The sequence below is a fragment of the Lobosporangium transversale genome (assembly GCF_002105155.1).
Source record: "Lobosporangium transversale strain NRRL 3116 chromosome Unknown BCR41scaffold_47, whole genome shotgun sequence".
Lineage (NCBI taxonomy): Eukaryota > Fungi > Mortierellomycota > Mortierellomycetes > Mortierellales > Mortierellaceae > Lobosporangium > Lobosporangium transversale.
The window spans coordinates 55,009-82,638 of record NW_019029025.1 but is presented as its reverse complement, the minus strand read 5'-3'; the positions used below and the strand labels follow the sequence as shown (position 1 = coordinate 82,638).

The 27,630-nt window shown below is 41.8% G+C and overlaps 8 protein-coding genes across 8 annotated transcripts; 3 read left to right on the top strand and 5 right to left on the bottom strand.

Annotated features, from left to right (window-relative positions):
- Nucleotides 1–240: 240 nt before the first annotated feature.
- BCR41DRAFT_400251 (hypothetical protein) lies at nt 241–2,331 on the bottom strand (the record flags this gene model as incomplete). Its single annotated transcript, XM_022029127.1, has 1 exon — nt 241–2,331. The coding sequence occupies one exon, from the start codon at nt 2,329–2,331 to the stop codon at nt 241–243; it is 2,091 nt and encodes a 696-aa protein (XP_021877378.1).
- Nucleotides 2,332–2,691: 360 nt separating this feature from the next.
- Nucleotides 2,692–5,104, bottom strand: BCR41DRAFT_361243 (PCI domain-domain-containing protein). Its single transcript, XM_022025490.1, has 8 exons — nt 4,803–5,104; nt 4,610–4,669; nt 4,256–4,492; nt 4,062–4,166; nt 3,809–3,958; nt 3,440–3,687; nt 3,184–3,340; nt 2,692–3,060 (listed from the first exon to the last, which is right to left on the bottom strand). The coding sequence occupies exons 1-8, from the start codon at nt 4,884–4,886 to the stop codon at nt 2,764–2,766; spliced, it is 1,338 nt and encodes a 445-aa protein (XP_021877377.1). The 5' UTR covers nt 4,887–5,104; the 3' UTR covers nt 2,692–2,763.
- Nucleotides 5,105–5,307: 203 nt separating this feature from the next.
- Nucleotides 5,308–8,843, top strand: BCR41DRAFT_311838 (actin-like protein Arp5; the record flags this gene model as incomplete). The annotated part of the gene is made up of 13 exons (XM_022021057.1): nt 5,308–5,440; nt 5,572–5,619; nt 5,730–5,881; nt 5,965–6,073; nt 6,172–6,358; nt 6,448–6,547; nt 6,641–6,865; nt 7,009–7,089; nt 7,200–7,319; nt 7,441–7,590; nt 7,683–7,911; nt 7,997–8,063; nt 8,225–8,843. 13 exons carry the CDS (start codon nt 5,308–5,310, stop codon nt 8,841–8,843), a joined length of 2,220 nt encoding a protein of 739 aa, XP_021877376.1.
- Nucleotides 8,844–10,354: 1,511 nt separating this feature from the next.
- BCR41DRAFT_361241 (coth protein-domain-containing protein) lies at nt 10,355–13,045 on the top strand. The gene is made up of 3 exons (XM_022025489.1): nt 10,355–10,836; nt 11,074–11,744; nt 11,876–13,045. The coding sequence occupies exons 1-3, from the start codon at nt 10,785–10,787 to the stop codon at nt 12,974–12,976; spliced, it is 1,824 nt and encodes a 607-aa protein (XP_021877375.1). The 5' UTR covers nt 10,355–10,784; the 3' UTR covers nt 12,977–13,045.
- Nucleotides 13,046–13,164: 119 nt separating this feature from the next.
- On the bottom strand, nt 13,165–18,181 carry BCR41DRAFT_327178 (glycosyltransferase family 20-domain-containing protein). Its single transcript, XM_022021647.1, has 11 exons — nt 16,965–18,181; nt 16,329–16,470; nt 16,091–16,216; nt 15,822–15,992; nt 15,516–15,709; nt 15,094–15,369; nt 14,677–14,975; nt 14,343–14,549; nt 14,140–14,239; nt 13,990–14,058; nt 13,165–13,900 (listed from the first exon to the last, which is right to left on the bottom strand). The coding sequence occupies exons 1-11, from the start codon at nt 18,039–18,041 to the stop codon at nt 13,199–13,201; spliced, it is 3,363 nt and encodes a 1,120-aa protein (XP_021877374.1). The 5' UTR covers nt 18,042–18,181; the 3' UTR covers nt 13,165–13,198.
- A 230-nt stretch (nt 18,182–18,411) lies between these two features.
- BCR41DRAFT_381988 (peptidase M24, structural domain-containing protein) lies at nt 18,412–20,065 on the bottom strand (the record flags this gene model as incomplete). Its single annotated transcript, XM_022027340.1, has 7 exons — nt 18,412–18,601; nt 18,695–18,843; nt 18,961–19,222; nt 19,343–19,385; nt 19,518–19,666; nt 19,806–19,997; nt 20,051–20,065. The coding sequence occupies 7 exons, from the start codon at nt 20,063–20,065 to the stop codon at nt 18,560–18,562; spliced, it is 852 nt and encodes a 283-aa protein (XP_021877373.1). The 3' UTR covers nt 18,412–18,559.
- A 284-nt stretch (nt 20,066–20,349) lies between these two features.
- BCR41DRAFT_425225 (Oxysterol-binding protein-domain-containing protein) lies at nt 20,350–23,988 on the bottom strand. The gene is made up of 4 exons (XM_022030555.1): nt 23,234–23,988; nt 22,879–23,016; nt 22,188–22,763; nt 20,350–22,063 (listed from the first exon to the last, which is right to left on the bottom strand). The coding sequence occupies exons 1-4, from the start codon at nt 23,826–23,828 to the stop codon at nt 20,373–20,375; spliced, it is 3,000 nt and encodes a 999-aa protein (XP_021877372.1). The 5' UTR covers nt 23,829–23,988; the 3' UTR covers nt 20,350–20,372.
- A 1,198-nt stretch (nt 23,989–25,186) lies between these two features.
- On the top strand, nt 25,187–26,922 carry BCR41DRAFT_425224 (hypothetical protein; the record flags this gene model as incomplete). The annotated part of the gene is made up of 5 exons (XM_022030554.1): nt 25,187–25,463; nt 25,592–25,638; nt 25,975–25,988; nt 26,283–26,449; nt 26,536–26,922. Exons 1-5 carry the CDS (start codon nt 25,359–25,361, stop codon nt 26,920–26,922), a joined length of 720 nt encoding a protein of 239 aa, XP_021877371.1. The 5' UTR covers nt 25,187–25,358.
- Between the last annotated feature and the right edge of the window lie 708 nt (nt 26,923–27,630).

Sequence of the window (27,630 nt, the reverse complement as noted above, 5' to 3'; positions counted from 1 at the left end):
ATCCGGTGTTATAGACCTGCAAAGCGAAATGACATTTAGCCGACTTCCTCTTTAGGCAGATCCATGTCAGCGAAATATGAGCCTATTTTACGTCAAGCCACTCATACCCACTCCATTTCTTGAATCGGACATCCATTTATATAAATTTCTACATGTTTGCTTTTTTTTTTTTTTTTTTCTCCCTCCAACCTGTTGTGACAGTTAAGGCCATTGTGTAATATTATCTCGGACCAGAGAGAATCATGCGTACAGAAATGGATCCGATTGCACAGCAAAAGGTTGGCTCACATCAGCCCACTTTATCCCTTCCCTGTTCAAACCCTGCAAGCGAATCTGATAAGGCCCTGATAGAACCCATGTAGGCATCCGCACAATGATTGCGCCCCAAGTGGATGGAACATGATCTGTTAGAACAGCAGTACGAGGCTGTTGTAAGGATTGTTGGATCATCTCTGCTCTAGTTGAAAATTTTTTAAATCCAGTCAAAGATGAAGATAAAGATAGCTTGGGTGCCTTGACCAACTCGACAGTAAACAGAACACGGTCGTGTATCAACTTCCTAGATACCTTCCAACTCACTATCCTATCTCGATTGGCACGCCAAGACGTGTACGAGTTTGGCAGGGCAGCCTCTTTTCCATTTTCGATCAGAATATGTAGATCAGGGTGCCCTGCTTGAACCGACCCATACTCTTCATTTTGTTCCAAACTGTCATCATCAATCATTTCCGATGTCTTGCCCCAAATCTCCAATAAAGTTTCAACCTCTGCCTTTGTTGCTGTGTCTATGATAGATATTTGTGGCACCGCCAACCCTTGTTTCTTTGCTTCTTCTGTTTCCTCTTCCATCTCTTGGATCTCATCCTCCTGAAAGTCAGGATAGCTATCACGACTTGCTATAACGTTCATAGTATCTTTAAAGCGAAAAGACTCTTGCGAAAACTGAGAGCGCTGAAACTCAAGTGGGAGTGATGCGGGTGGTGTTATAGATGATGGCTTGGGTGCAAACATATTTATCCAACTGCACCACGGAGAAGGCGGAGGGTTATTTACTAATTTGGATATACGAAACTCCTCCTTGCTCCGGTGCTCCTCTAGCCGCTGCTGTTGCTGCTTCTGTCGCTGCTGCTGCTGTTGATGTTCTTGCTGTATAGATTCATCTGTAGTGGTATTTGATGTTGAGGGGATAAACTCTTTTATGCTCCATTTTTCTTCTTGAACTTCATGACTAACGGTTTGGATAAACTCGTCCCATTCTTTCATTTCTGGACTGAGTGATGTAACCTCAATAGCTTCCTCCCCACGCCATGTACCGACCTGCCGTGGCGCAAGGACATCATTAATACTGGTGTTTATCTGTTTGTTAGAACTCGTTCGATTGTAACCAACATAGCTAGATGCAAGACTCCATAGACTGTCTTTAATAACAGTCCATAAATGAGAGCGGTGATAAAGAGGTTCAAGTTGCTCGTTCCAGAATCGGATCTGAAGGCGATACCACTCAGGTGGAATGTCTATGCGAACCTTGAATTCAACTTTCCCTGAACTGATAGGCACTCGACTCAGTAAAAGTTCATCGGATTTGATAGGATCGAAGGGAACAAGATGAAAGTCCATTGTCAGCGTCTCCCATAGTATACTAATGTTGTCCTTACTGAAGTTGGCACAAGCATCTTTTTGGATATGCTTAATACCGGTATCCTCAACCAATGTCTTCTCTTTACTCTTTGTTTGAGTAAATAAACCCCGTTGAGCAGCAACGATTTGATTCAAGAACTCTGGACTGGTCTCCCATGTAAGAGAGTATATCATTTGGTGACGCCAAGGAGTACTGAAAGGCTGTAGGGAAAAACCAGGTAAACTTTGTGGATCATAGGAAGGTTGACAGAAGAGGCTTTGTTGGACAAGAATAGGACCTATGGTATGCTTGGTCTTTTTCTTTTTCTTTTTCTTGCGTTTGTCAGCCACGCGTTTTTTTAATTTCGTCGCCAGCTGATGGCTCTTGATCCTAGAGTTAATATCGATGTGAGTGACATTGATATTGACGTTGATGGTTTTAGATTGCTCGATATCTAAATGGGCGTTTTGCGTCTGCTGTAATCGCAGCAGTGGCGGCGAGCCAGTTGAGGCAATAGCAAACGAATGTGTTTTTTGAGGATCAAAGCAAGTTGTTAGGATCAGAGCTAATAGTGGCAAGTAGAGTTTTATGGTTTTCTGTGAGTATGGCATGTCTGATAAAGCGATCACAGTGGGTACGGGGGGATATGTGGATGGTGAAGGCAAAATGAAAGGAATGGAAGGAGGAGTGAGGATGTTAATGATGATATACATTTTGAGCCTGGATACAAGGAACGAAATACCATTCCAATTGTGCTTATCATGTATTCTCATCCAAACTAGCTTATCGGTGGTCGCCCTTTTGGCTTCGACATTCGGCGAAAGTCCAAGAGACTTACCTGGTTAGATGTCAAGTACCCTGTCACATAGCTATTTCGTGCTGGTTGCGCTCTCATTTGGAAGCACAACTCACCTCATCTATATTCATCCTACATTTTAAATGGGTATTTTGGGTGGTCGGTCTCGAACTTTTTCAAGTAACATGGGCATATACAGCATGTCTAAGCCAAAGGCATTTTTAGGATCACCATTTTTCGTTTAAAAGATTCAAGCAACTTGATGATGATGTTTTGTAGGATTTATAAAAATTCAAACTCATACTTTATTGTTCAAGTCATTTTCTGCCAAATTGAACATCACAACTTTCTAGATAACCTTGGTAATGCTGTGAATGATCTCCTCCTTTGTAATCAAGTGGCATGTCTTTTCGATTAGACCCAACAAAGAGTTGATGTTCTGGGACCACTCGTTCAGGACCTCATTAGGATGCTTAGTCTTTGCAAACGACACTATACCCGCAGGGCGATCAATCTTGGCATAGATGGTCTTGGACACAACCAACTTAGACAGGAATTCTTCGCAGTCCTTGTCTGGGAGGTCAAGTAGCTGTGTCAAACGCTTAGTTGTGATGCGTGTGTAATATTTAGCAATAACTCGAATATTCTATAATCCATCAAAATACAAATATAACATGAGGAATCAGTTATGTTGGGACCAAGAGCATATGATATGTATAATACAATATAATATAAAAACCAACGCCAAAAAAGTATTGCAGGGACATACATGCTCCACCACGCGATTGTGAAGTTCCTTTAGTCGTTTCCTTGATGCCTCATCGCTACCAGAAAGCACGGGGTTTTGTCTCAAAGTAGATCCGTATATTTGCTCAATCATGGGCCAGCGCATCAGCTCTGCGGTAATGAAGCATTTAAGCAAATCCCTATACAAGCAGTGGGGAAATAGTAGCTCTGAATACATGCTATTATAATAGGAAATAATTTACAAAGCCAATCGGTGTTGCAATAGTTCCTGTTAGTACCTGTATACCGTTGTCTCCACTTCTTCAGCCTCCAGGTAAACTCTTTGGATCAAATCGGATTGTTCGTTATCAAATGGGGCAAGGATAACAAAGAGGACAGCATTCTCGATCGCTTTCTTGGCTTTGGCTGGGTCTTCCTTAATGCAAGGCGTATCATAAATTTGACGATAATGCTTGCACGCATTCAGATACTCGTTCTCATGAAGTGAATATTCAATCATTAGATCATAGAAGCGCAATTTAAGATCCTAAAGTGGCGTTTGCATTTAACTTTGTTAATATATACAAAAGAACAAATATATAGTTCAACTTCTTATGATGAAACCAGAAGACATTTAGGAGCCTCAAGTTCCGTATATTATATTGTACCTGAACATCTGCATCTTTAAAATATCGGATGTTGATCTTTTTGCTAATAATATTGGCACGGATGTAGTCCCTCTTCAAAAGACAAAGGCGCATTTGTTCCAAAATAAAGTCGGTCTTTTCACGCTTCTCCATTGATCCGAAAGTCTCGACCTAAAGAAGATTAAGGGTTAGGAGAGAGGAATTAGCTCGATTAATCACGATCCTGCTGTCATTAATAAACGTCATGGTTGCGTTGAATGGATAGCTTACTAACCTGAAGGTCTTGCATGATATCAGCAGCCTCCGCCATGTTCCCTTCGTTCTCTTTTATCTTTGCTAGAATGCGCGTTACACGGGCACGTTCCACTTCAAGATAGACCTAAAGGAGGTGTGGTTAGACTCGGATTTGTATAATTGTTTTAAATATTAATACCAGTAAACATTCATTCAAACTAGAAAAACTAATACCTTTCCATCTGTAACCGTCCTGAGAGTGTCGATAAGCTCAAGTTTAGTCTTCATATCAGGGGTTTTATCGAGACATTCCATGGCTTCTTGAACCATTTTAGTGATAGCGTGTTTCAATTGACCATGCTTCTTGGAGAGGAGCACAATATATTCCTGCATCTGCTTCCAGTCATGTGCCTCAAATGTAAGCTGGATAAAACGCTTCAGCACGCGGGTGCTTGAGGCAAGATCAGCAGCCTATTTTAAGTCATGAATATCGATAGTGTATAATAAAAAAGAGGTTTCATCAGCTTCAAAAGAATATCTTATAGAGCCGTCGTTCTGAGAACACTTTATGAAGAAAAAATCACTTACAGAGCGAGTCTGTTTTTCCAGAGCCAAAAGTTGCTCCAATGCTTTAGTCAAATCGCCTCCCTATAGTATTGATTCACCGTAAATCAATGGCCCCAAAGGAAGTTAGGCACACAGCAAGACTGATATCTTTGCACAAACAACCATTACTTTTTTAAACAACGTTTTAAGGCGAATGACGGATGTCTGGCAGTACCTTGGCAGCTGCGTCGATTTCCGGCATTTGTGCATCAACAATAGGCGCGCAGTCCTTCTCCATCTTTTGAATTGGTTCGTCCATGTTTGATACTTTTTTTCAGAGGGAAACAGACGAAGAGTGTGATTTATAAGCAGAGAATCGATCTAATTGAATTTGCGCTGAAATTTTAAAATAGTTTGTTTATGTTCGACGATTGGCTGATTTTAATGCTCTCTTCCTTTGAAGCTGAAAAATAGTTCTGTAGAATGCTTTGGCTGTTAGTAAAGTAATGCGAAGAATGAAAATAAAAGCTTCTGTAAGTTCATGCTTGCGCGTCGTCCCAACTCTCCTACGCACGCGTTCATTCCAATTTGTTAGATTAGCTACAATAGTATGTTCGATGACGAAATATATATCACGTGAACCCTGTTTCACAAGGACAGATCGTTCAGTCCCTCGTTTTGGCGTACATCTCTCCTCTAACAGTCTTAGTAGAATGGCAAGACAGGACACCAGCGCAGACATGGACGTGGATGAGGATAAGGATACGGTCCTATTGTACCCTATACAGACCGAAAAGCAGTACTCCCCCACGCCTGATTATACAGACTATAATTCCTTTGCTGGAACAGGCACTGCACTTGTCATCGACAATGGTAAAGCAATGTTCTCAAAAATTCAGTGGTCAGCAATGTAGCCTTCGATGATTTATTGAGCTCTGGAATAAAGATATAAACGACCCCTTATTAAAGCCCGTGTGCTGGCTGGCTTATTTTGACGGCATTAGGGTCATGGCAATGTCGTGCAGGATGGGCTTCAGAGGAACGACCAAGGCGTGAGTAGATTTTTAATTTGTTCAAAAAGAAAAAAGAAAAAAGGCAGGAAAGTTCGATCAAAAGAACATTAATGGAGACTATAGCTTTTATTAATTGACAATTGTTCTAGTGGCCTTTGATAATCAGATTTCAAAGTTTAGAGACAGAAAAAACAATACAACTATAACTTATGTCGGGAACGATATCTATGCAGATGTGTTGGGCCGATCCAACGCTCGAACGGCGTTCGATGGAGCAGTCATGTGCAATCCTGAAATTATGGTAAAGCATCGTTGTTAAACTTCATCTGTTTGATTTTTATAACGACTATCTTTTCCATGTGCTAATACTTATTCTGGTATTAGGAAGGAGTATTGGATTACGTATTTATAAAGCTAGGAATTGATACCGAAAAAATCGACCACCCAGTTGTCATGACGGAGCCTGTTTGCGTGCCGCCCTATAGCCGGAATCGTATGTATTTCCGCCTTGAGATTCACAAAGGAAACTGGGGGTTGTGAGAGTGATATATCTCTAATTTTTTTTTTTTTTTTTTTTTTTTTTTTTTTTAGTCATGTCAGAGCTGTTATTTGAGTCCTATCAAGTCAACTCAGTGACATATGGCATTGATTCACTTTTCAGCATGTATGCTAATGGACCAGAAAGATCTGGAAATGGGATTGCCGTGTCTGTTGGTCATCATTACTCTCATGTTATTCCCGTATATGATGGTCGGGCGCATCTGCAGCATGCTAAGAGGTAAATATAATATTAGCGTATATAATGCCATCGGTGCTTCAATAGTGCTATAGTGTTAATCAAATAGTTCCACCGTCCTTGATGCACAGAATCTCGTATGGGGGGGTACCAGCAAGCGAGTTTATGCTCAAGTTAATGCAGATGAAATACCCCACATTCCCCATGAAAATGAATACTGCTCAATCAGAGGTACGATATAATGATATTGGATCAACGATCCACACCGACTTTTTATTGTAATCAATCAATGAGAATCACTGACATGAGTTTAAATTTTACTAGACTCTTCTGATCAACCATACTTATGTGGCACATGATTATATGGAAGAGCTTGCCTCGTACGAAAACCCAGAAGTATTTAAAACAAAAGACAGAGTAGTTCAGTTCCCATTTGTCGCTCCTGTTATTGAGGAAAAATCTGAAGAAGAGCAGGCGCGACTAGCTGCCAAACGTAAAGAACAGGGACGACGACTGCAGGAGCAAGCAGCAAAAGCAAGGCTTGAAAAGGTTATCTATCATAGAGTAGCAAGCATTACATTGATCTCATGGCTTGATTAGGAAGGCTCTTTCTTTTTTTTTTTTTTTTTTTTTTTTTTTTTGAAAGGTTATAATACTAAGATCCAAATTTCTGGCATTCTCATTTTTTATAGTTAATACAGCGGGAGCAGGACCTAGAACAATATACAACACTCAGGAACTCGCGCTCTTCTCTGAAAAAAGCAGAATGGATGGTAAACAACAAGCTCATCAAACTGCAGACATAAAGGGAGGGCAGACAGTAAATTTACTGAAGCCAATATGATACGTTCTTCGTGGTGTCTTTCATCGATGTATATAATAGGAACAACTGAAGACAATGGGTTTCAAAGATGAAGCAGACTTGGACGCAGCCATCAAAACAACTGATGCTGCCATCAAACGTGCGCGGAACAAGGAGCTCGGAATTGAAGAAGAAGAAAAGGTAACGTTTTCAAAAGACCTTTCACTAGCTCATAGCGCCCTTTTTTTGACTCTTTTTTAACTTCATATTCCGCTCTCAATATCCTCGTCCTAATGTCGCTATCCGTTCGTTCTTTTATCAGGAACCTCCAACGTTCCCTTTGCTTGATGTTCCAGATGAAGAACTTTCAGAAGCTGACCGAAAAGAGAAAAAGAAGCAGCGCTTGCTAAAAGCAAGTTATGATGCGAGGATGCGGGCCAAGACAGCTAAAGCGGAAGAAGCCGCGCACCAGGTAAGGAGAGCAATTTGTTCTCGTTAACTCTTGAAGTCAAAGAAAAAAAAAAACAAATAACTAAGGGCCATTTTCGTATCGGAAAATTATAGGAAGAACTTGCTCGACTTGATGCAGAAAAGAGAGAAAAGGAACCACAAAAATGGCTTGTAGAGCTTCATACCAAGAGAAAAGAACTAGTGGATAAGATTAAGGCAAAGAAGCAGCTCCGGGAACAGTTATCGGATCGTCGAAGCCATGCATCACAACTCCGTATGAGGTCGATTGCAGCATTAGCCAGCGACAGTCCTCCCCCTAAGCGTCGCAGAAAGGGACAAGATGGTAATTGGACTTTTATATAATGTGGATGTGGCTCGTATTTTATCTCAAGTCACATGCTGATTAAAAAGCTTCGTTCTTCACATAGAGGACACTTTTGGACAAGATGATGATGACTGGATGGTTTATCGTGAGATTGTTAGTGCTTTCAAATAGTCGAGGATGTTGTGTTATTTTTGTCTTTTTTTTTTGTTCCAAAATTTCTTGTTGGCCAATTTCATGACTTGTACAACCCAAGGAGCATTGACCATTTGAGTTTTGTACTCTGTTTACACCTTTGATTTATTACTTGTTTATTTCTTATTTGCGATTAGAGTAAAGAGGACGACTCAGAAGATGAAGAAGAAGCTGCGCAACTAAATGAATATGAACAGCAGCTTCTCAAGTACGACCCTGACTTCCTGCATGAGCACACCATGAACGCCTACTCGCCCAAGAATTCATTCCTTCATTTTTATACGAATGGACTCGGACCCTACGATCCTGCAGTTGGGCTCTCGCTCGAGCAGACCTATCAGTTACATGTCAATGTGGAGCGAATTCGTGTCCCAGAGGTGCTATTCCAACCAGGTATCATTGGATTGGATCAGACTGGCCTGGTGGAAACTATACAAGATGTCCTAAAGCGTTTTGACGCTGAGGCACGCCAGCGACTCGTTCAGAATATCTTGGTGACAGGAGGTATGGCCCAGATACCGGGATTGATTGATCGCTTGGATAATTCCATCCGTTCTATTCTGCCATATTCTCCGAATAAGAAGCTGTACGAGGTGCGACGAGCGCAGGACTGCCTATTAGATGCATGGCGAGGTGCAGCCATGATTGGACGCAACCATGAGAGGATGAAGAAAATATCGGTGACCCGACAAGAGTATGAAGAATATGGAGGTAGCTACATCAAAGAGCACGGACTGGGTAACATAAGTTATGACTAAGCCCTGCTCTTAAAAAAAAAAAAAGTCCCCTCTAGTGTAATATAATACAGTATCATGGTGTATGTTCACAATGTGGCGCATATGTACTTTTGTCTTGAAAAAAGTTTATGGAAATCTTGGATGTGAGCATCTGTGAATCTAAAAAGGCACACTAAATAAAGACTAAATGATTCGGAAGCGCCAAGCAGAAAAGGCGGCGATAGACCAAAAGAGCATAGAAAACATAGAGCAGCACACATAGACGAGGCTGAAAGAAACAAAGAGCAGAGTCGAGGCCTCGGCAACCAAGACAAGGCCGGACTGATGACTGTAAATCTCCTGCACATTTCTGCACACATTGCTTTTTATATGTATCTTGTGTACACATCGCTTCTCTGCCTGCCTGGTATATCTATTGCACTTGAGCTCTTATTCTGTTGTAATTCAATCACGACTTGTAACCTAATTTCCCACTGGTTATATTTCGTCCAAGGAATGAAGAAGAAACTTTCAATTTGGTGTCTAACCGTCAGTGATCGACCAGAGAGCAATTATAATTTGTTCCCGCGAACGGACACAGCCCTCTTTTTTCTATTCTTTTCTACCTGTCTTTAGTATATACCTGACTGTGCTGGTTAATTCGCGTCTCTAGAAGCGTTTTTTTTTTTTTTTTTGTCGCGTATTCATGATGGAGGAATGTCATGATTGAGAATGAATGACGCAATAGTCATTCAAAGACATTACAGGGGATGGACTAATGCAAAGCAGGGATCCATGATGCTCTGATCACAAGAGAAACAGGATAAGGAGAACGCTTTTTTCACCGGAATAAACTAATGAAACATCCAAAGTGTCAACAAAGGAACCACCAGTGTCTTCTGAAATACCACCAGTATAAATATATTTATATATATATACATATTTGCAAAGAAAGAAAGAAAACACCCCTCCTTTCGTATAGGTCAAAACAAGTTAAAGAAATGAAAGAAAATGTCCGGTATTGGTCTACCAGGGTAGGCTGTTGCAAAAAGGGGAAAAGGAGAAGGGAGAGGAGGTTATTATTTTGTGTGTGACCTTCATCAGGTTTAATTAAATCAAAAAAAAATTTTCTGTTGGATTGGATTGTCGGGACAGGAACAACGTTTTCTACCGTCCAACGATTACATTTGTGCTCTCATTTTTTTGTAATTTACCGAGGCTTGCACACACACATGAGCACAAAGACAAATATGTGGCAAAGAGACAAAGAGTGCGCACACACTTTCACATCCCTCTTGGTCCATTCATAATACTCTACACCTGAAGATAGAGGACTCGCGTGAGTGCTGCTCTCACTGTCTCTTAATTGGACTTAATGTTTTGGCGTACAACAATCATCATTTAGTCGAAATTGATCAACATGGGCAATGGAAAAAAAGAGTTTTGGATGGGCCCGTTAGACTATGTTGTTTTTCATAGTGATAAAAATAAATTATTATATTTAAATCAATGATCAGTCTAGAAACAACGCCTCTCTGGTCTTTCCATCCATCAACAAAGCGACTCACTTTCTTTTATTTTTATGCATGCCTGACACCGAATGTTCCCTGATTTTCATCTGAATTCTGTGAGTCCCAACTTTACTTTCGTCAGCATCACCGCATTCATCGCCCCTGAGCACTTTCTAGTCCATTGTCGTCCCTGTTCCCCATTCCCTGCTCCCCATCTTCCTACAAAAGCGCATCCCCTTTTCCTTTCCATCTCTTCTTTTTTCCTTTTCCTCTTTTCTTCACATTTCTTTTTGCATAGGAAGGTCGTATTTTTCTTCTTTTAAATAAAACCTTCATCCACACACTCACTCCTCCCTCCACATTTAACGACCCATTCCTTCTTATATACCCATCACTACTACAATAACCCATCAACAGCTCTCCACCTTCAATTGTTCTCTTCACCTTTTTCTCCCCCATCCCGCCAATCAATATGAAGTACTTGGTTGGCCTAGCAGCCCTTGCCTCGGTTGCTTTTGCTGACAGTAAGATTTTACTCCCCCTTCTCTATGCACTTACAGAGCACAATACACAACGCGCAACGCACAGAACATAATTCGTTAATGAGATGTTCCCCCTCTTCCTCATTTTCCACTCATACTTATTCCTAAGATCCCAATTCATTTTTTTCTCCCGCTGCTGTGCTGCTTTCCCAGAACAACACCACTTGATAAAATCAACAATTCAAAAATTAACGGTTGCTTCTTTTTTTTGTCTTTTAGTCACGTTTAATGTCGTAGGTTATCCTTCCTCCCCTACTGGCAGCTTTGGTGTCTCTATCGGTGGCACGGTCCACAAGCTTATTGCCAACGAGACCACTTTCCCTGTCTTTAAAGGTACAGTCCCTGGCACGACTGGTACAGTCCAGTACTCATACGTCGAGCTCGACCCTCAGGGTGGAGTCGTCAAAACCGAGCCCTTCGTACGCCAGCTGGCCAACCAGTCCGAAACCTCGACCTTGAACGAGTTCTTTGAACGTCAGACCACTGTCTGGGAATTGCCAAAGTTGCCCTATACTTACTTGGCCACCTACCCTTCCAAGACCAAGGCCTTCAAGCAGAAGCAAATTGCCACTATCCATGTTACAGGACCAAAAGCCTTGATCGATGAGATGAATGCAAACCCCAAGAACGACAAGGAGTACAAGGTTGACTTCCGCTTCATCAACTCCAAGACCATTCATTCTCAGACCAATATCACTTTCAAGACCTCGGGCAAATCCTCCAAGGAGTTCAAGAAGCAGTCGTACGCATTTGAATTCGATACCTCATTTGGTCAAGAGTTCTTCTCTCGCCCCAACATCAAGTTGCGCTCCATGTTCCAGGATCCTACCATGATTCGCGAGAAGTTGTATATTGACATGCTTAACTCCGTTGGTGTTCCTACTCAACAGGTAATAAGAGATTTTTTTTTGTGTTGATTATGAATATATATGCAAAAAAAAAAAAAAAAAAAAAAAAAGCATAAACTTATGTGCTTTGGTTTTTTGCTTTTTGCTTTTTTTTTTTTTTTTTTTTTTGTTAGGGTGCCTGGGTTCGCTTGTTTGTCAACAACGAGCCTTATGGTCTCTATTTGATGGTAGATGATATCAAGAAGTCTTTTGCCAAGCAGACGATTCACGGAGGTGATCCCAATGTGCGGCGTGGTGATATGGTTCAGATGAATGCCTGGATCAACAAGGCTGATTTAGTTTACAAGGGTCCCAACAGTGCTGACTATGACCCTGATGCGTACAAGTCCCGCAATTTGGGCACGAGCCCCGAAGCCAATCCTCTGCAGGATTTGATTGCATTCATGAAGGATCTCGAAGGCTTTGACCCCAATACCAACCCTGATCCCGTTGGTTTCTGGAACAACACTCGTTTGGATTTGGACAATGTCTTGCGCACCATGGCTCTTGAGTACTTGATGGGCGGATTTGATATGTACTGGTATGCTGCCTCCAACTACTTCATGTACAGGAACCCAACTTTGGCTGCTAACGGTGGCAAGTGGCAAATCATCCCCACAGACATGGACAACACCTTCGGCAGTGGTTATCCTTACTCGACCGTCCCCGCCTACCAGACCTATGTTGATTTCACCAAGAACGGTCCTCGTCCCCTTGTTCAGAAGTTGATCTTGGGCAGCAAGCCAATCAATGCTCTTTTTGAGCAGACCTTGAAGGAGATTGTCAGCACTGCTTTCAAGCCCGAGGCCATCAAGCTTCGTGCAGAGGCCTACCACAAGATGCTTCAGCTCGATGCTCAGTGGGATCTTTCCTTGGTCCGCAAGAGCCCCGGTTTGGACCGCAACCTCACCATCGAAGACTTCAACACCAACTTGTACACCAAGACCAAGAACATGCAGGCTGGTGTTTTGGGATGGGTCGAGTCCGTCTCTAACCTTGTGGCCGCTCAACTCAACTTTGCAATCCCTCCAGGTCTTGTTGATCGTGTGCCCCCACCTCCCAAGAAGGGTACCCAGGGCAGCCCTGAGGATGAAGAAGATGATGTCATTGGCGAGGGTCAGGATGGTGGCAGCGGCAACGGCAACAGTGCTGCCAGTGGATTCTTTGCCAGCTCCAAGTACATGCTTGGCCAGGCTGCATTTGCCGCCGTCGTTGCCTTGGCAATGATTCTTTAAAATTTAAATCAACAAAGAATAATACCAGTTTTGCTGTTAGGTTTTTTTTTTTTTTTTCATAGAGACGGTTTGCATAATAAAATAAATAACATCTATAACATCCAAATATCAATTGTGTTTATGTGTACATGCGTTCTGTAAAGTTTATGTTTGTGTCGTTCACTTCGCCACTCTTACATTTCATGAAACACAGTTTGACTCCCCCTCCCATTGTTTAATCATTTAATCAACTATTGCCATCGGTGTAACCTCAGGCAGGATAGTAGCAGTATGTAGGGCTATTTGTGAAACCGGTACAGTTTGGAGTCCATCGTGCACAACTTCCTCGCTAGAGACAGAGGTCGCCATGAGAGAAAGGCCCTGCAAGACTGAAGTGACACCTGGCACAAACCAACGTGCCTCAGAGCTCTTTGATCCTACAGTACAGGTCACTATCCTATGGCGATTTTGTTGGTGGAGATGGTTCTTCTGTTGTTCTTGTTGTTGCCACTCATTACAATCTTCACCCTCAAGCCTCAATCCATTCACAAACTGAAACATATCTTCATCTGATCGATCATCACCCATACAGAGGATAAAATCAATCGGACGGTTAGTTGTAGTTGCATCGGCCTTAATAGACAAGGCCGATATTGTTAACTCTGATAATGAAAGCGAAGGTGATGTTTCCTTAGGTGCGAGAGAGGAAGGTGGCGTTGATGTTGGTGAAGATGAGGCCGACGGTGATGTTGGCGCGAGGCCAAGACTTTCGACAATGGCCCTAGTAGCACTGGCCTTGCTTACATTTCGAGGCATGACTTCAAGACACTTACGGCCGACAATTGCATGGACAGGGTAAATAGACCCAATTGCCTCCTCAATATGATTCTGACACTCACGCGCTTGCCAGAGTCCATAGCTTGGGTTATCTGCTTGGCGATAATGCTGCGTTTAACAATAAGGGTCATCAATAATGCTGTTTGAGCTCTAGAAACTTTAGTCCCCATGCATTCATATTATCATATCTAACTTACCCATACAATGGGGACGCTCTTTTCCTCAATTTCTGATCCAGGAGTCCTTTCTTTGTAGTATTCAAACATCTACAACGTTCTCCCAGTAAAAAAGTAAGCATGTATTCATATCACAGGCATAATAATCGAAATGGAAATGCTAGTTCATACCTCCATAACTTTCCCACGCCATTGCACATCGTTTCCTTGCTGAACCTGGTCCTCCCAAGTTGACTTTCCGGCGTGCTTCAAGAAACAACCGCCTTCAGCACTAGAGGTAGTTTTTTATACACACAAGGAAAAAAATGGATGGAAGATTAGACAGCCTTAACAACGGTCGTCCATAGGAGTCAAGATGGAAAAAGAGAACATACCATAGACCAATGTTTGGAATGGACTCAAATATCTGCTCGAGACTATTCTTGGTTCTCCCGCTCATGACGTATACCGTGTTTTTGGGATCCTGTGCCAGTTTTGTTACCACCTTGATCATTTCTTCATTAGAAGTCACCTTTCCTTTTGAGCGAGCTGTTGAAGATCGTTCATATGGAAGCAGAGTTCCATCATAATCCAACAATAGCCTATTAAAGCGAGGAGGAAAAAAAAAAAAAAGGGCAATTGGTAAATATAAAATCATGACTTATACCTCAAGTTCTTTGTAAACATGACATTTCTGGCAACAAAACGAAAGCACGCCTTCAGTATAACACTTGCAGTCTACGCTTTGCAGCACGGTACTGAGGCAATATAATCGCCATATCTAGAAGCGGTATATGGATCGAATATTTCTGCTGGACATCGCTGTGAACTTTGATCAACTCTGAAACAAATCCCTGTGCCCAGAATTGAGCTGTGTTGGTGCAGACATGTTTACGAAGTTCATTCCATCGAATAATTTTCTCTTCTTCCTGCATCTCAAGGGCATCATGGATCGCTATGGCAACCTCAGTGTAGTTCCATGGGTTCACGCGCAGACATGCTCCTAAGCTTCCATATGTCCCAGCAAACTAACATGAAGATGAGGTATACCAAAGATGTCAGCTTTAAACGATACCATTAATTTTTTCGCTTCCTATGTCAAATACATCATACCCACATATTATCGACTTATTAAGAAGCATATACCTCACTGAGCACTAATGGGTTCTTTCGTTCCTCTTGACAGACAACATATTCATGTGAGGTTAAATTCATGCCATCACGCAGTGGTGTAATTAGACACAAATCTGCGACTGTCAAAAGGGCGAGATACTGGCTAAAGGTAATGTCCTGCCTTAAAAATACAATAGGTTGATAGGAGAGGTCGCTAAACTTGGAGTTGATCCGTGTGACCACATCAGAAACTTGTCCTTGGACCTCATTCTGTTCAGACGTCGATAATGCAACTTGGATCAACACGATCTTTTTTTTTTTTTTTTTTTTTTTTTTGTTAATATAGTGGCGTAGCATAAGTGCGTTAAAATTAGCTCTCAGTTTTTTTATCATGGTGTGTCTATTCTTTACTTTTCCATCTCGCAAGAAGCACTTGCGAAGCATAGTCAAATTACCTTGCCCTGATATTCCGGATAAAGATTTAAGAATCGCTCGAACGCCAACATCTTTTGCCTGACCCCCTTAATATAGTCTAGTTTGTCACGGGCAACAATCAGCTTCATCCCTGCATACTTTTCCTTAAGCCTTTCGACCCACGAAGCGACTTCGGGATCTTGGCGCTTTATGTTCAAAGTCTTTGTGTCGATGCCTGATAAATGCAAATAATAATTTAGCTATAATCTAATAACACACGATGGCCAAACTGAACCTGAGGATATCAATAGTTTCGATTGTTAAAAAAAAAAAAAAAGTTTTCTTACCAATTGGGAAGATACCAACATTGACGGTCGTGTTCTCCAACTGAATACCCTTCGGATTTGTCTCCACTGATAAAAGACGCGAGCATGTTTGTAGAAAATGGCGCGCAAAAGAGTATGTTTGAAACCCGACTAAATCTGCACCCAACAGACCTTCTAACACCTCTTTTCTAGCTAGAATATGCGAATGTATTTCAGGAATATTGTCAGTACGGTTGAATACACATAGCATGGACAGTACTTCGTATCCGAATATAAATGAATAGCCTTACCATGCAGGCATCTAAATATTTCCGAGCTTGGGAACGGGATATGCAAAAAGAATCCAATAGACGCGTCCGGTAGCCGTTCGCGAATCATATTTGGGACCAGCATCAAGTGGTAATCATTAACCCAAACTTCATAAGACAAAAAAAGAGATGCATTAATATTGGGTATGGAACAATAAAAAAACAGTGACAAAACTTTCAACAGAAGAAATGAATCTGCACGAGTGCAATGGCCACCTACTTGTGTCACCTTGGTTGTAGTTCTCAATAATTGTGTCTGCAAATGCCCTGTTGACAGCCACATAGTGCTTCCAGTATCCATCTTCATATCCTTTACTCCTCAGGTTGTCAGGCAGCACGTAATGGAAAATAGGCCAGAGAACCTAATAGGTCACAGCAAGAACGAATGATCAGTCAATGTCAGGTCATCTAGCGATGTGAAGTTCTTGATTGATGCATACAAGAGTATTTGTTTTGTAGAGCACTTGAATTTTCAGGAACATTCAGGCAATCCTCCCCTTCCCAAGTAAATGCTCTAAACGAGAAGGAGAAAGAGAAAACCCCTATTCTCGACTGTGTGTGTTATTTTGATGGGTAATGGAAAGGAGGAAAAAAAAAAAAAAAAAAAAAAAAAAGCGCCGGCTTTGCATGGAATGACGCAGACTGCTGTCGCTCAATGAATTGTGAAGCGAAACAAAAAAAAAGCCTCAAGGTCTACTTTCTCACTAGACCAACAGGGGTCAGAGCGGGAAGCTCCTTTCGAGACCAAATCACAGCTGAAGTGGCAAAAAGGAGCTGATAAAAAAAATAGTAAAAGGGACTGCCATTCACTGAAATCGTGTCAAAAAAAAAAAAAAAAAAAAAAAACTCTACGAACCTGTTTACAAAAATGGTGATAATGCCCTTCAAAGTCCTGATCATGCACAAATACTGGGATAGAATTGTGATTTAATGCCAACTCGGTACGGATATCGCCCCGTGTACGGTCTGTCAATGAATCGGTAGCCATTCCCAACGTACCGATCCAGATCCGCTTAGAAAGTTGGTCCTGAATTGAGTTGACAGCGTTATGCAATCCAATGTTACCGCTGTATGCCGGTTCTACTGTCCATTTCGCATCTGCAAAGACCTTGGCCGAGTCCAGGAAATGACTGCGTTGTAAATGAGAAGGGGTCTGTCTCGAAGGCTTTGAAAACGTTACAGATGTTTCAGATGGCGATGATGATGGCGATGATTGCGACAATGACGACGAAGGGTCTAACTGGGTATCGAGAGAAGATGGATGTCCATCATGATGATGATGATGTCTGCTATCATGAATGTCATCCATTCGTGTGCTCCTGCTCCTGCTACGGGGTTGATTCAATGCGGGACGTGGGGTAGCTGCTGGGAAAAGGTCTTCTTGACGCTCTGGAAGCTGTGGCAGGATAGACAGGGGTGAGAACGTCGCACTCCTCTGTTGTTGTACTACATGGACAGAGCGATCTTGGTCCTTGGGCCGATCCGTCTTATCAGTTGCAGTGCCATCACGAAAGAGCTCCGTTGAAGTTGCTAGACTATTGGACGCAACAATGTGTTCAGCGAGTCGAGGTATCCCCAGACCTCCTATTACAGCAGTCCCGCTACCACTACTACTAATGCCAACGCCAATACTTGTTCCGCCACTGTTTCGTTTAGAAGAAGGTGGAGGCATGGGTGCTGACCCATGCAGGGCCTCGAGAGCAGGGGAGTAGAGTGCGGTTGAGGTTGGAGGAGGAACAGAGACGGGCGCAGAAGTGACTCGGGTGGTAGAGGGGTATCTGGAGCCATCTCGGGACTGTATAGAGGAGATAAATCCTTTGAAGCGGCTGTCCTTTTCGCGTGGAACTTGAAAAGAGATTGTATTTGGGAGAAGAAATGTGACGACAAGTAATCTACTGGTATTGAGCATACCATTGTTGCTTTCAGAGACCATTGTTTAAAAGAATAAGGGTTGTAAGTGAAATTGAAAACAAGGAATGGAGCAGAATGAAATGGGTGATGAATGCCGAGAAAAGGAAAAGAAAAAAAAAAAAAGTCAAGTCATAGGAGAGTATGTATGTATTAGTATGTGAGTAGCAAGTGGAGATGATAGTTGCAAGAAAGAAAGAAAAGAAAAGGAGGAAAGAAGGAAAGAAAGAGTGAGCATACCATGTTCGAAATTGAATGTCCAGGGAAACAATTAATTTCACATAACACATATCACAAATCAATCCGATCATTATTGCATTAAAAGCTTTCTCTCAAAAAAAAAAAACCACTCCCCACGGGGACAAATTATGATTCGGTATTGGGTTTAAAGTTAACTCAGGAACAAATTCAAACAGGACTTTCAATTGTCACTATTCACTCTAGACCTTCAACCCAAAGTTGAATTGTCTGTACGTGAAAATAGGCTGTCTACATACTCCTAAAATGACTCCACTTCTTTTACTCCACCAGGCCCTTTCCTCATCAACCCGTCAATCTCTCGGCGCCATCTTCAGTGATCAATATCTAGCGCACACAATAAGTTATAAGCAAATAGGTCAGACCACCACTTTTTTTTTTTTTTTTTTTTTTTTCCTACTAAACAGCAAAGAAACTTACAGTGTGTTCAAATTGTGCACTTCTGCCTCCATCCACTGTGGACACAGTCCACTTATCGGGCCATTGGACCCCCATGGATGCACCCTGGCAAAACATGGGCTCGATCGTAAAGATCATTCCCTTCTCCATCAAGCCCTCCTCGTCATTATCTACGTAGACACAAATACCAAACTTCACATTACATACAAGCACATAACACACAGCAAAAATAAACAGCACCATGCACAAACAGCGTTCTTTTCTCGTAATGTCACATCTTCACGTACCATGGTGATAAATCAGAGGTAGACAATGAAACTCTTTACCTATACCATGTCCTGAAAACTGCTCCGAAACGCTATATTTATATTTGTCTGCAATAGCCTGGATTGTTTTTCCGATCCTGTTCAAGGGCACACCTGGTCCACAGATATCAATTGCTGCGTCCAATGATTCCTTCGTCCTCTCAACAAGCTCTCGTCCTGGCTCATCTACGTTGCCTACAAGAAACGTGGCTGATGTGTCGCCATGATACCCATTCAAGTAAACCTTGAAAAAAAAAAAAAAAAAAAAAAAAAAAAGGCTACGTATTAAAGACAGGAGCTTAACATAGATAAACCCTAGTTTTTGATAATAATTCAGTACAGGGATGATTTCCTAGAGACATACTGTAATATCAACGTTGATGATATCGCCATCCTCAAGGCAGCGGCTATAGAAAAAAAAAAAAAAAAAAAAAAAAAAGTATAAATTAATAAGATACGAGGTTGGTGGTGTGCTAAAACTCAAAAAAAAAAATGTAGTATCTCCATTTCTCGCAATTCAGTCCATGTCTCTCTCTTACTCGTCTGGGATTCCATGAGCGATCACGTTGGAAACTGAAGTACAGACTGATTTTGGGAATCCCATATAGTTTAGTGGTGATGGATATGCGTTGCTGGTAATGATCGCCTCATGTAAGATCCGATCAATTTCGTTCGTCGTTATCCCTGGCTAGTCCCAAAGAAAGATCATATTTAGAAAAGACAATTAAATAGTTGATCAACATAGGATATACCTCAACCGTAGATCACAAGAAATCGGACCCTCGCAATCTTTTTTTTTTTTTTTTTTTTTTTTTTTCTTTTCTTACCTTTACAAGCGATCCTCCTAGCTGTAAAATTTTCTTTGCCAACTGACCAGCTTTGCGGCATCCTTCAATTGCTTCTGATCCATTGATTGGAATAGTCGAAGCCCACTCGGATGGTTCGCCTCGAAGGGCATAGCTGGGTCGTAGGATATGAGGCGGAACCAGTTTATTGACGTCCGGTGGTGTGACTCCTAACTTTAGTGATGTGGGAACTAGTCGAGTATAGTTTCCAAAAGAGGCTTGATCACGAATGCTTCCTCCATGTGCCGTCTTTGCCTTTCGAGGATGTTGTACTGTGTTGGAGAAGTGAATGTGCCTTTTTACATTCTTTGAAAATTGCTCCTGTGCAAATGCACTTGATGTTGATATTAATGGTGTTGTCCTTGCTGAGCTGATGAACGGAATCCTGACCCGTTGCACTGTCTGGTTAAGCATGGACACGAATGAGTTCATTGAGAAGGAAAAGGATAATGCGCAACAAAAAAAAAAAAAAAAAATACAGCAGACAGTCGTAGTGTAAATCAAAATCTAATTGTATTTTTTAATTGACAAAATCGGTTTACAGCTGCACTACCAAAGAGTAACTGGCTCGTTCCACTGGCCAGTCTCACGGGTCTCCCAGTAACCGCCCTTGTAATGCCAGGTCTGGCCCTCAGGGTCATCTGTCTGTGGATCAGGACGCTTCTCAAACCAGCGTACCACCCATGGCTCTCCGTTAGCCTCCATCGTCTTGCGTAGATCGCGCTGTTTTTGTTCCACACGCAACTTCTCCTTGTCTGCTTCCTCCACCAGACCACGCTCAAACAACGACTGATCTGGACGGAAACGTGTATCTGTCTTTGGCAACTTGGCCTCCAATCCCTTGGTCATCTCGTTCAAGTGAATGGTGAACTCTGTGAAGCCATAGTATTTCTCATGGTTGGGTGGTGGGTTGTTGACCTTCCACAGACGTTCGAATTTGTTGGGTCCGAGTTCCTCCATCAAGGATTCATTCCACTTTCCTTGCAAGGAGCGCTTCTTGGCTCCGCTTGCATCCATCACACTACCGACAACCTCATTCTTGGTACCAGCAAAGAAGCTAGATTCCTTAAAAGTCAATACACAGGTTTCGCGGGTTGCATGGTTGACTACTTTGAGATCTCCTGTATGTTCCAGATATTTGGTACCGGCCATCAGGTTACGCATCCATGTTGATGGCTTGTGGATCGTGAAATGGTCTCCAGTCTTTTGGAAGTGAATATGAATCGTGCCGTTGGGCATGAGCTCCATAGACTTGCCCCAGAACTTGGTCTTTGCTCTCGAATCCATTGCCAAGGTCCAACCATTCACAGAATCAGCATGACAAGCCATGATAGGTGGGTAGTGGCTAACCTTTTCTGAAATGAATTTAAAGCCCTTCTCGGGGCAAACATATTCAAATGTCTCTCCATGAAGAGGATTGAAGGGCTTACGGGCAGCACGCCACTGGGTAGTGGCGTATCCACTCACAGCAAATGCAGAAACATATACTAGTCGATCCAAGCTATCGGAGAGTCCAGCAGCCTTGTCCAGCAATTCGCTATACTCCAGCTCTTCACATAATCTTTGCAAAACATTGATAGGTTCATTCAACGAGACGGGCATGGCTACGGTCGATAGATCCTTGCCCACATTCTTTCTTAAAATCGAAAGCAACGAGATGTCTTCTCCAGATACTGGCGCAGGAAGTACTGACCGACGGACAATAGGACCTTCGGACAGAGGGTCATTGCTAGACACTGTAGGCTGTGGTGCCTTCACCTCTTCGGGCTGTGGTTCTTTTGCGGGCTCCTCTGCTGATTCGTCATCACTTGAGTTATCATTATCATCATCATGATCATCAAAGCCAGCCCCTTCAAGGTCCGATAAGTCTGCTGATGACAGATCTGCAGTCAAAACAGTGTCATCAGCATCGTAAAAGATGTCGTCGGATCCTGTGTGGATGGAGGAAGTGAATGAATGAGTACGCTCTGAGGCCATAGAGTTGCGGGCAATGTAGGCTTCCTCGAGCGCGTGCCGCGCGAGCGAAGACTTTTCACCTGTGCGAGTTGTCGAGAGATTCTCATTCTCAGTGAGCAACAGACGGAAATGTTTCTCGTTTTTCTCCCACTTTTGGATTTCGGAACGCATGATCTCGAATGCCTTTTCTTTATCCGAGCTGAGTTTAGCAAAAGATGCTAAAAGTTTCGCATGAATACTTTCGATTGATGACTGCGTTGATGCAAGGCTGCCATCGCTCGTAGCTATAAGTTTTTTAAGTTGAGAAAGAAGGGTTTAGTAAATATATACACTATAAATAATGCCTGATGGTTTTTTTTTTTTTTTTTTTTTTTTTTTTTTTTTTTCGGTGAAAGTCCATAAACATACTTCGCTGCAGGCCAGATGAGAAACCAAATTTACTAATTTTGAACTTGTTGTTGTTGTTGTTGGGATTGTTGCTATTATTGGGGTTGCTGTTGTTGCTGTCGACAGACATCTGACGCTCGCGAGTGGATTTCTGGGACGAGCCACTGTTGGGAGGAGGAGTTTCTGTATGAGGACGGATTGATTCGAGCTGCTCCTTAATGTCAAGGAAGCCAGCGTCCATGGACGACATGATTTCTTTGAGCTGATCCAGTTCGTTGTTGCTTCCGATCCAACTATTACGCAGCTGAGCTCTCTTGACTGAAGACTCGCGCTGGATCATGCGATGGACCGTGTCATGAGCAGCCTTGTCAGAATTCTTGATGGCTTTCATGACGCTGATCCATGCGTTGTAATCCTCGACGGAAAGAGCCTTGAGATGGTAGAGCATTGTACCAGAGTCAATATGGATCATGTTAGAGGCCTGACTAACGGTCACTGTGGAGAGAACAAGGTGGACCTTGCCACGGCAAGGGCTATCGGGTGCCTTGTAATAGGAGAGGACGCCATTATCGATTTGGAACCAGCGCTTCGCCCAACCTACAACCATTAATATACAAGATATTATTAATGATAAAACTCTTTTTGTTACTTTTTTCTTTTTTCTTTCTTCTTTTATGATGCCTGTTCATATTGATTCACATCTTCAACATACCTTGCATGCGTTTGCGTTTTTTCTTGAGCATCCAACCTGACATTTCTGAGGTGGGTTGTGCTACGGGTTTTCTACTGCGCTCCTCCAGCGCCACAAAGAAAGTCAGACGCTTCGAAGTATTGATTGAGAAGGAATTGTCTTTTTTTTTTTTTTTTTTTTTTTTAATTGGTCACACACACAAAAAAAAGCCAAAGCATGAAGTAACAAGTTAGGATCAAGGAAAAACAAGATGGACGCACAGCCCCTGTTTTTTTTTTTTTTTTTTTTTTTTTTTTTCAGCCATTCATTATTGCTCGAATATCATGATATCGAACAGGGGCACGGGTCAAATAGTGTCAGAGTTGTTCATCCTTACCAAAGACAAGGACGTAGCTACCCTCTTCCTTGACAGTGAATTCTCCACGAATGGTGCCGGAGCTTGATTCGTAATGTTGGATGGGCATGATCTCGATCAGCTCTGGGTCCTTGAACTTGGCCACAGTCTTCTTTCTGCGGACAGAAGGCTGCGAGCCTGGTGGAAGGGACGACTGGCTCGGGTTTTGCTGGTTTGTGCCCAAGCCATCGGCCAATTCAGTACTTTCTTCATCATCACTGGTGGTATCGATCGAGGCTCTGCTGGAGGCATAATTGCTGGCGCGGCAGGACTTTGTAGGTGAGGTCGAGAGGATACCATCCTTGGTATAGTGTCCATTGTAGCTACCACCGGGAGAATGCTGAGAATGCTGCTTGGAATGGACGGACTCTGCCCTTGGGGGCGAAGTATTGATGCTGGTGATGGAAGGGGCAAGGGTATTTGATTTTAACTGGGGAGGAGCAGATTTGCGGAAGAAGAGGCCAAAAGAAATGTTCTTTCTCTTTGTAGAGAACCACCAGACAAGTGTCTTATCAGCCTGGTCAATGTGGACATAGTGTTGGAAAACATCCCTGGGCGGGACCTCAATCTCTTGCATTGCAGGTCAGATTGAAATGAGAAAAGAGAGGAAGAGAGAAGAAGAGAAAAGTGAGATGAATGATGAAAGAAAGGAAGGACAAAAGAGTGCAAGAAGAAATAAAAAGGATGAAAAGGATGAGAGAAAGAGATGAGAAGAAGAAGAAGAAGAAGAAAAAAAAAAAAGATTGAGAGAAAGAGAAAGAGAAAGAGATGGAGGGAGAGAAGAAGAGACAGAGTGACAGTGCAAAAGAAATATAATTAGACATCCAAGCACACAAATAAAGGCATGAAAAATGAATTAGTTTTTGAGTTCATGAACCAGCTCAGGCACATTTCCGTCCAAAAAGTCAAACGCTTTTTTTTTTCATTTATATCTTTTTCTTTCTCTCTTCAGCAGCCTCAGCACACGTGTATGCCATCCTACACTTTACCGTGTCTCCCCTTTGTCTAGTGATTAGTGGATTATAGACATCTCTACACCTGTACCTGACATTGAATGTAACGTGCTTAGGATGCCTGACTACGTGCCTGACAACCTGTCTGACGAAGGAGCTGATGACCTAACTATTGTACGGACATGAACAAATCCATCCTCACTTCCCTTGCTTTGTCCTCTTGTCTTGTCTTGCAATCAATGCTGAGAGGACCTCAAGTCAAGAGGTCATTTTTGAGAGCCTTGTCCCAAATGTTTTTTTTTTTTTTTTTTTTTTTTTTTTTTTCCATCATGTTCACTTCTCAAATACCTCATAATCTCCATTCATTTTGAAAAATGTCCTTAATAATGCTGTTATCTCAGCATTTTAGCCTTTATTGAACATTTCATACATTTTTTGTTTTTTTTTTGCCAAAGCATGCATCAAACGAATTGGACGCGCTTGATTAACACATTCTTGAGTGATTGGAATGTCATTAATTGATTGAACGGTCGATCCTTGGAGAAACTTTTTCTTTATTATTTTCTTTATTTTTTTTTTATGAAGCCTTACATGACATGTATATAATAAGCTTGGTTCGACAAGCCTGATCAGTCAATCTGGCGCGGGTATAGAGTTTAAACTCAACCGGACCACCCGATAAACAACAGCCGGGGAGCGTCGGTTGCCAGCACGGTCTGCGCCAGCCAACCTTAATTGGACTCGGCTCGTTAAAGCGACCGAAGGTAAATGGAGCAAACGACAACAAGGAGGCGGCGTTATGCATTGGCCTTCCTATTTGACTATTTGAATCTTTCCTGGTGCCCATGTGTATGTTGCGTGAGCACAGGTGAGGAAGCATGTTTTGCATGTGTCTTCTACGCAAAAAAGGGACACAAAGTATATATTAATAATGAATAAAAACATATCAGTGCGCAAAAGAAACAAAAACATTTGTTTCCAACCAACACAGGCTGTGATCGACAGATATTGTGCCCAATCACGCACATTCATCAACCATCCTTACAACAAGCACCGATTTACATTTCAACCATTCAGATTCATTCACAATTAACCCATTCCTTTTCATTCCATTAGTCTACAACACTAGCATTCTTATCAGAATCACCAAAAAAATGACACGAACCCTTGAAAAGGAAAAAATCAAAGGTGCACCTGAAAGTGTCTACTATCTACCCGATTTTATTACACCTGAGGAAGAGCAGATACTGCTGGACAAGGCAAGTTCTCTTTAAAAGTTAATTGCGCTTTGGAATAGGGATCAGACAGCCCATACTATTCACCTCGTGATTAATATTATATAAATATATATTATGAATATCATTATTTCTTTTTCATCTCGATCTAGGTTCTCTCTGCTCCAAAACCCAAATGGGTTTATCTCAAAAGCAGACGGTAAAGTCTGAAAAATAGAAAATAGGCGAGCAATTGCGCTATCCCTATGGGAACGCGCCATGCTTAAAATACCAATGGAAAACAGAAGGAAACTACAGAGAGCCATAACCATAACCTTACAGATCCTTTTTTAACCCTCAAAGTGAACGTCTGACCGCAAAAAAAAAAAACTTTATGGGCCCCAGGTTATTGTCCTTTTTTATTTTACTTTATTTTTTATTAACTCTAACGTTTCTTTTTGTTCGTCTTCTGTAAAAACACACAAATGTATATTATGTATTTGGTATAAATATAAATATCTGTATATCTTCCCATCACTTCTTTGCACATGACAAGGCTACAGAACTGGGGTAATATTTCATTCTATGAGCAATTTTTTTTTTTCTTCAGTTTTAAAATATGATAAGCAAGCCAATAAAGCGGTAGATCATGGATCATTCATGAAATGAAGCACAAAGCACAAAAACAGAGCCAGAAAATAAGAGCGAAATATGGATGCATCGTAATGATCAACATGGATCTTAATCAACTTGGAAAAAAAAAAAAAAAAAAAAAGCACATGAAAAGAGAATCGCGTCCTATTGCCCAGATACATACAAAACCAAGCTCCAGAGTTTACTCATACTTTTCTCTCTCTTTAATAGGTGGCATAGTAAATGAAAAAGGAATGATCGCAGAAACTCTGCCATCTTGGCTCTCGGACATCTTCCCTCGCTTCCAGGAAACTGGGGTCTTTGATGGTCTGGACGCCACTCATCGCGTCCCCAACCATTGTCTGGTGAATGAGTACCTTGCAGGACAGGGGATTATGGTGCGTGATCACTACGGATAACTGATCGTCCTCTTCCTCTCTTTCGTTCAGAGTTCTAAGCCTTTTTTTTTTTTTTTTTTTTTTAGCCTCATAAAGACGGTCCTGCGTACCTACCTACTGTCGCGACTATCTCATTGTCATCTCATTGTGTGCTAGAGTTCTTCAAAGTCCCAGAGGTTGATAAGGAAACAGAGGATGAGCACAAACAGACTCAAGAACCCGAGTTTTCTCTTCTGATTCAGCCGCGGTCTTTATTAGTGTTAAAGGAAGATGTATACAACAAATATATGCATGGGATCCAAGAGATCACGACCGATGATCTCAGTGGAGGCAATATTGTGAACTTGGCAGAGGCTTTTCCTGAAGGTTTGAGTCATGACAGAATGGAGTTGGAACGGCGCACCAGAATATCACTCACATTCAGGATTGTCCAAAAGACTCTGAGAGCCAACAAGATTTTGATGCGCCGTTAAAAAAAAAAAAAAAAAAAAAAAAAAAAAAATTGGCTTAAGGGTCCATCACAGACACGGATCAAAATAAACAGTAGAAAAAAAAAAATTTGCCTTCCATTCTCTCTTTCATTTCTTTCTTACTTTTCCCCACCATGCTACCATGTAAGTTTTACATATTAATTACTATTATTACTATTTATTATTTTATTTTCTTTTTTTCTTTCCTTTATACAAATGGATGGCAGTATGATGAACTTTGTTTGGTCCGTGTTTATGAGGCGGAAGTAAGACCCCGCTGCAGGAATACACCAATTTTTTTCTCAGACGATCTGATCACACCCTTCAAGTCCATTGAGATCTTGTTTACAAGGACAGAAAAAAAAAAAAAAAAAGAGGCGATTGAGCATGCTGATCAACTAGTTCAACCAACTAATAGATTCAATCTTTTTTTTTTTTTTTTTTTTTTTTCCGGTAAACGAACTAGCAGGTTAAAATTCTATCAACAACGGAAAGTTCTATGTATCCTATACGCGTTTTAATTGATCGCGGAATAAATTTAAACACGGATTTTGTCAAGGTAAAAAACAAAGGACATAAGGGGGAAGGCTTCTCTTCTCTTTCTCACAGTCATTATAGATATCGTTCTTCCTTCACCAGAAAGACGATTGTTATTGGGCAATATGATGAATTTTGTTTGGTCCGTGTTTATGAGGCGGAAGTAAGACCCCG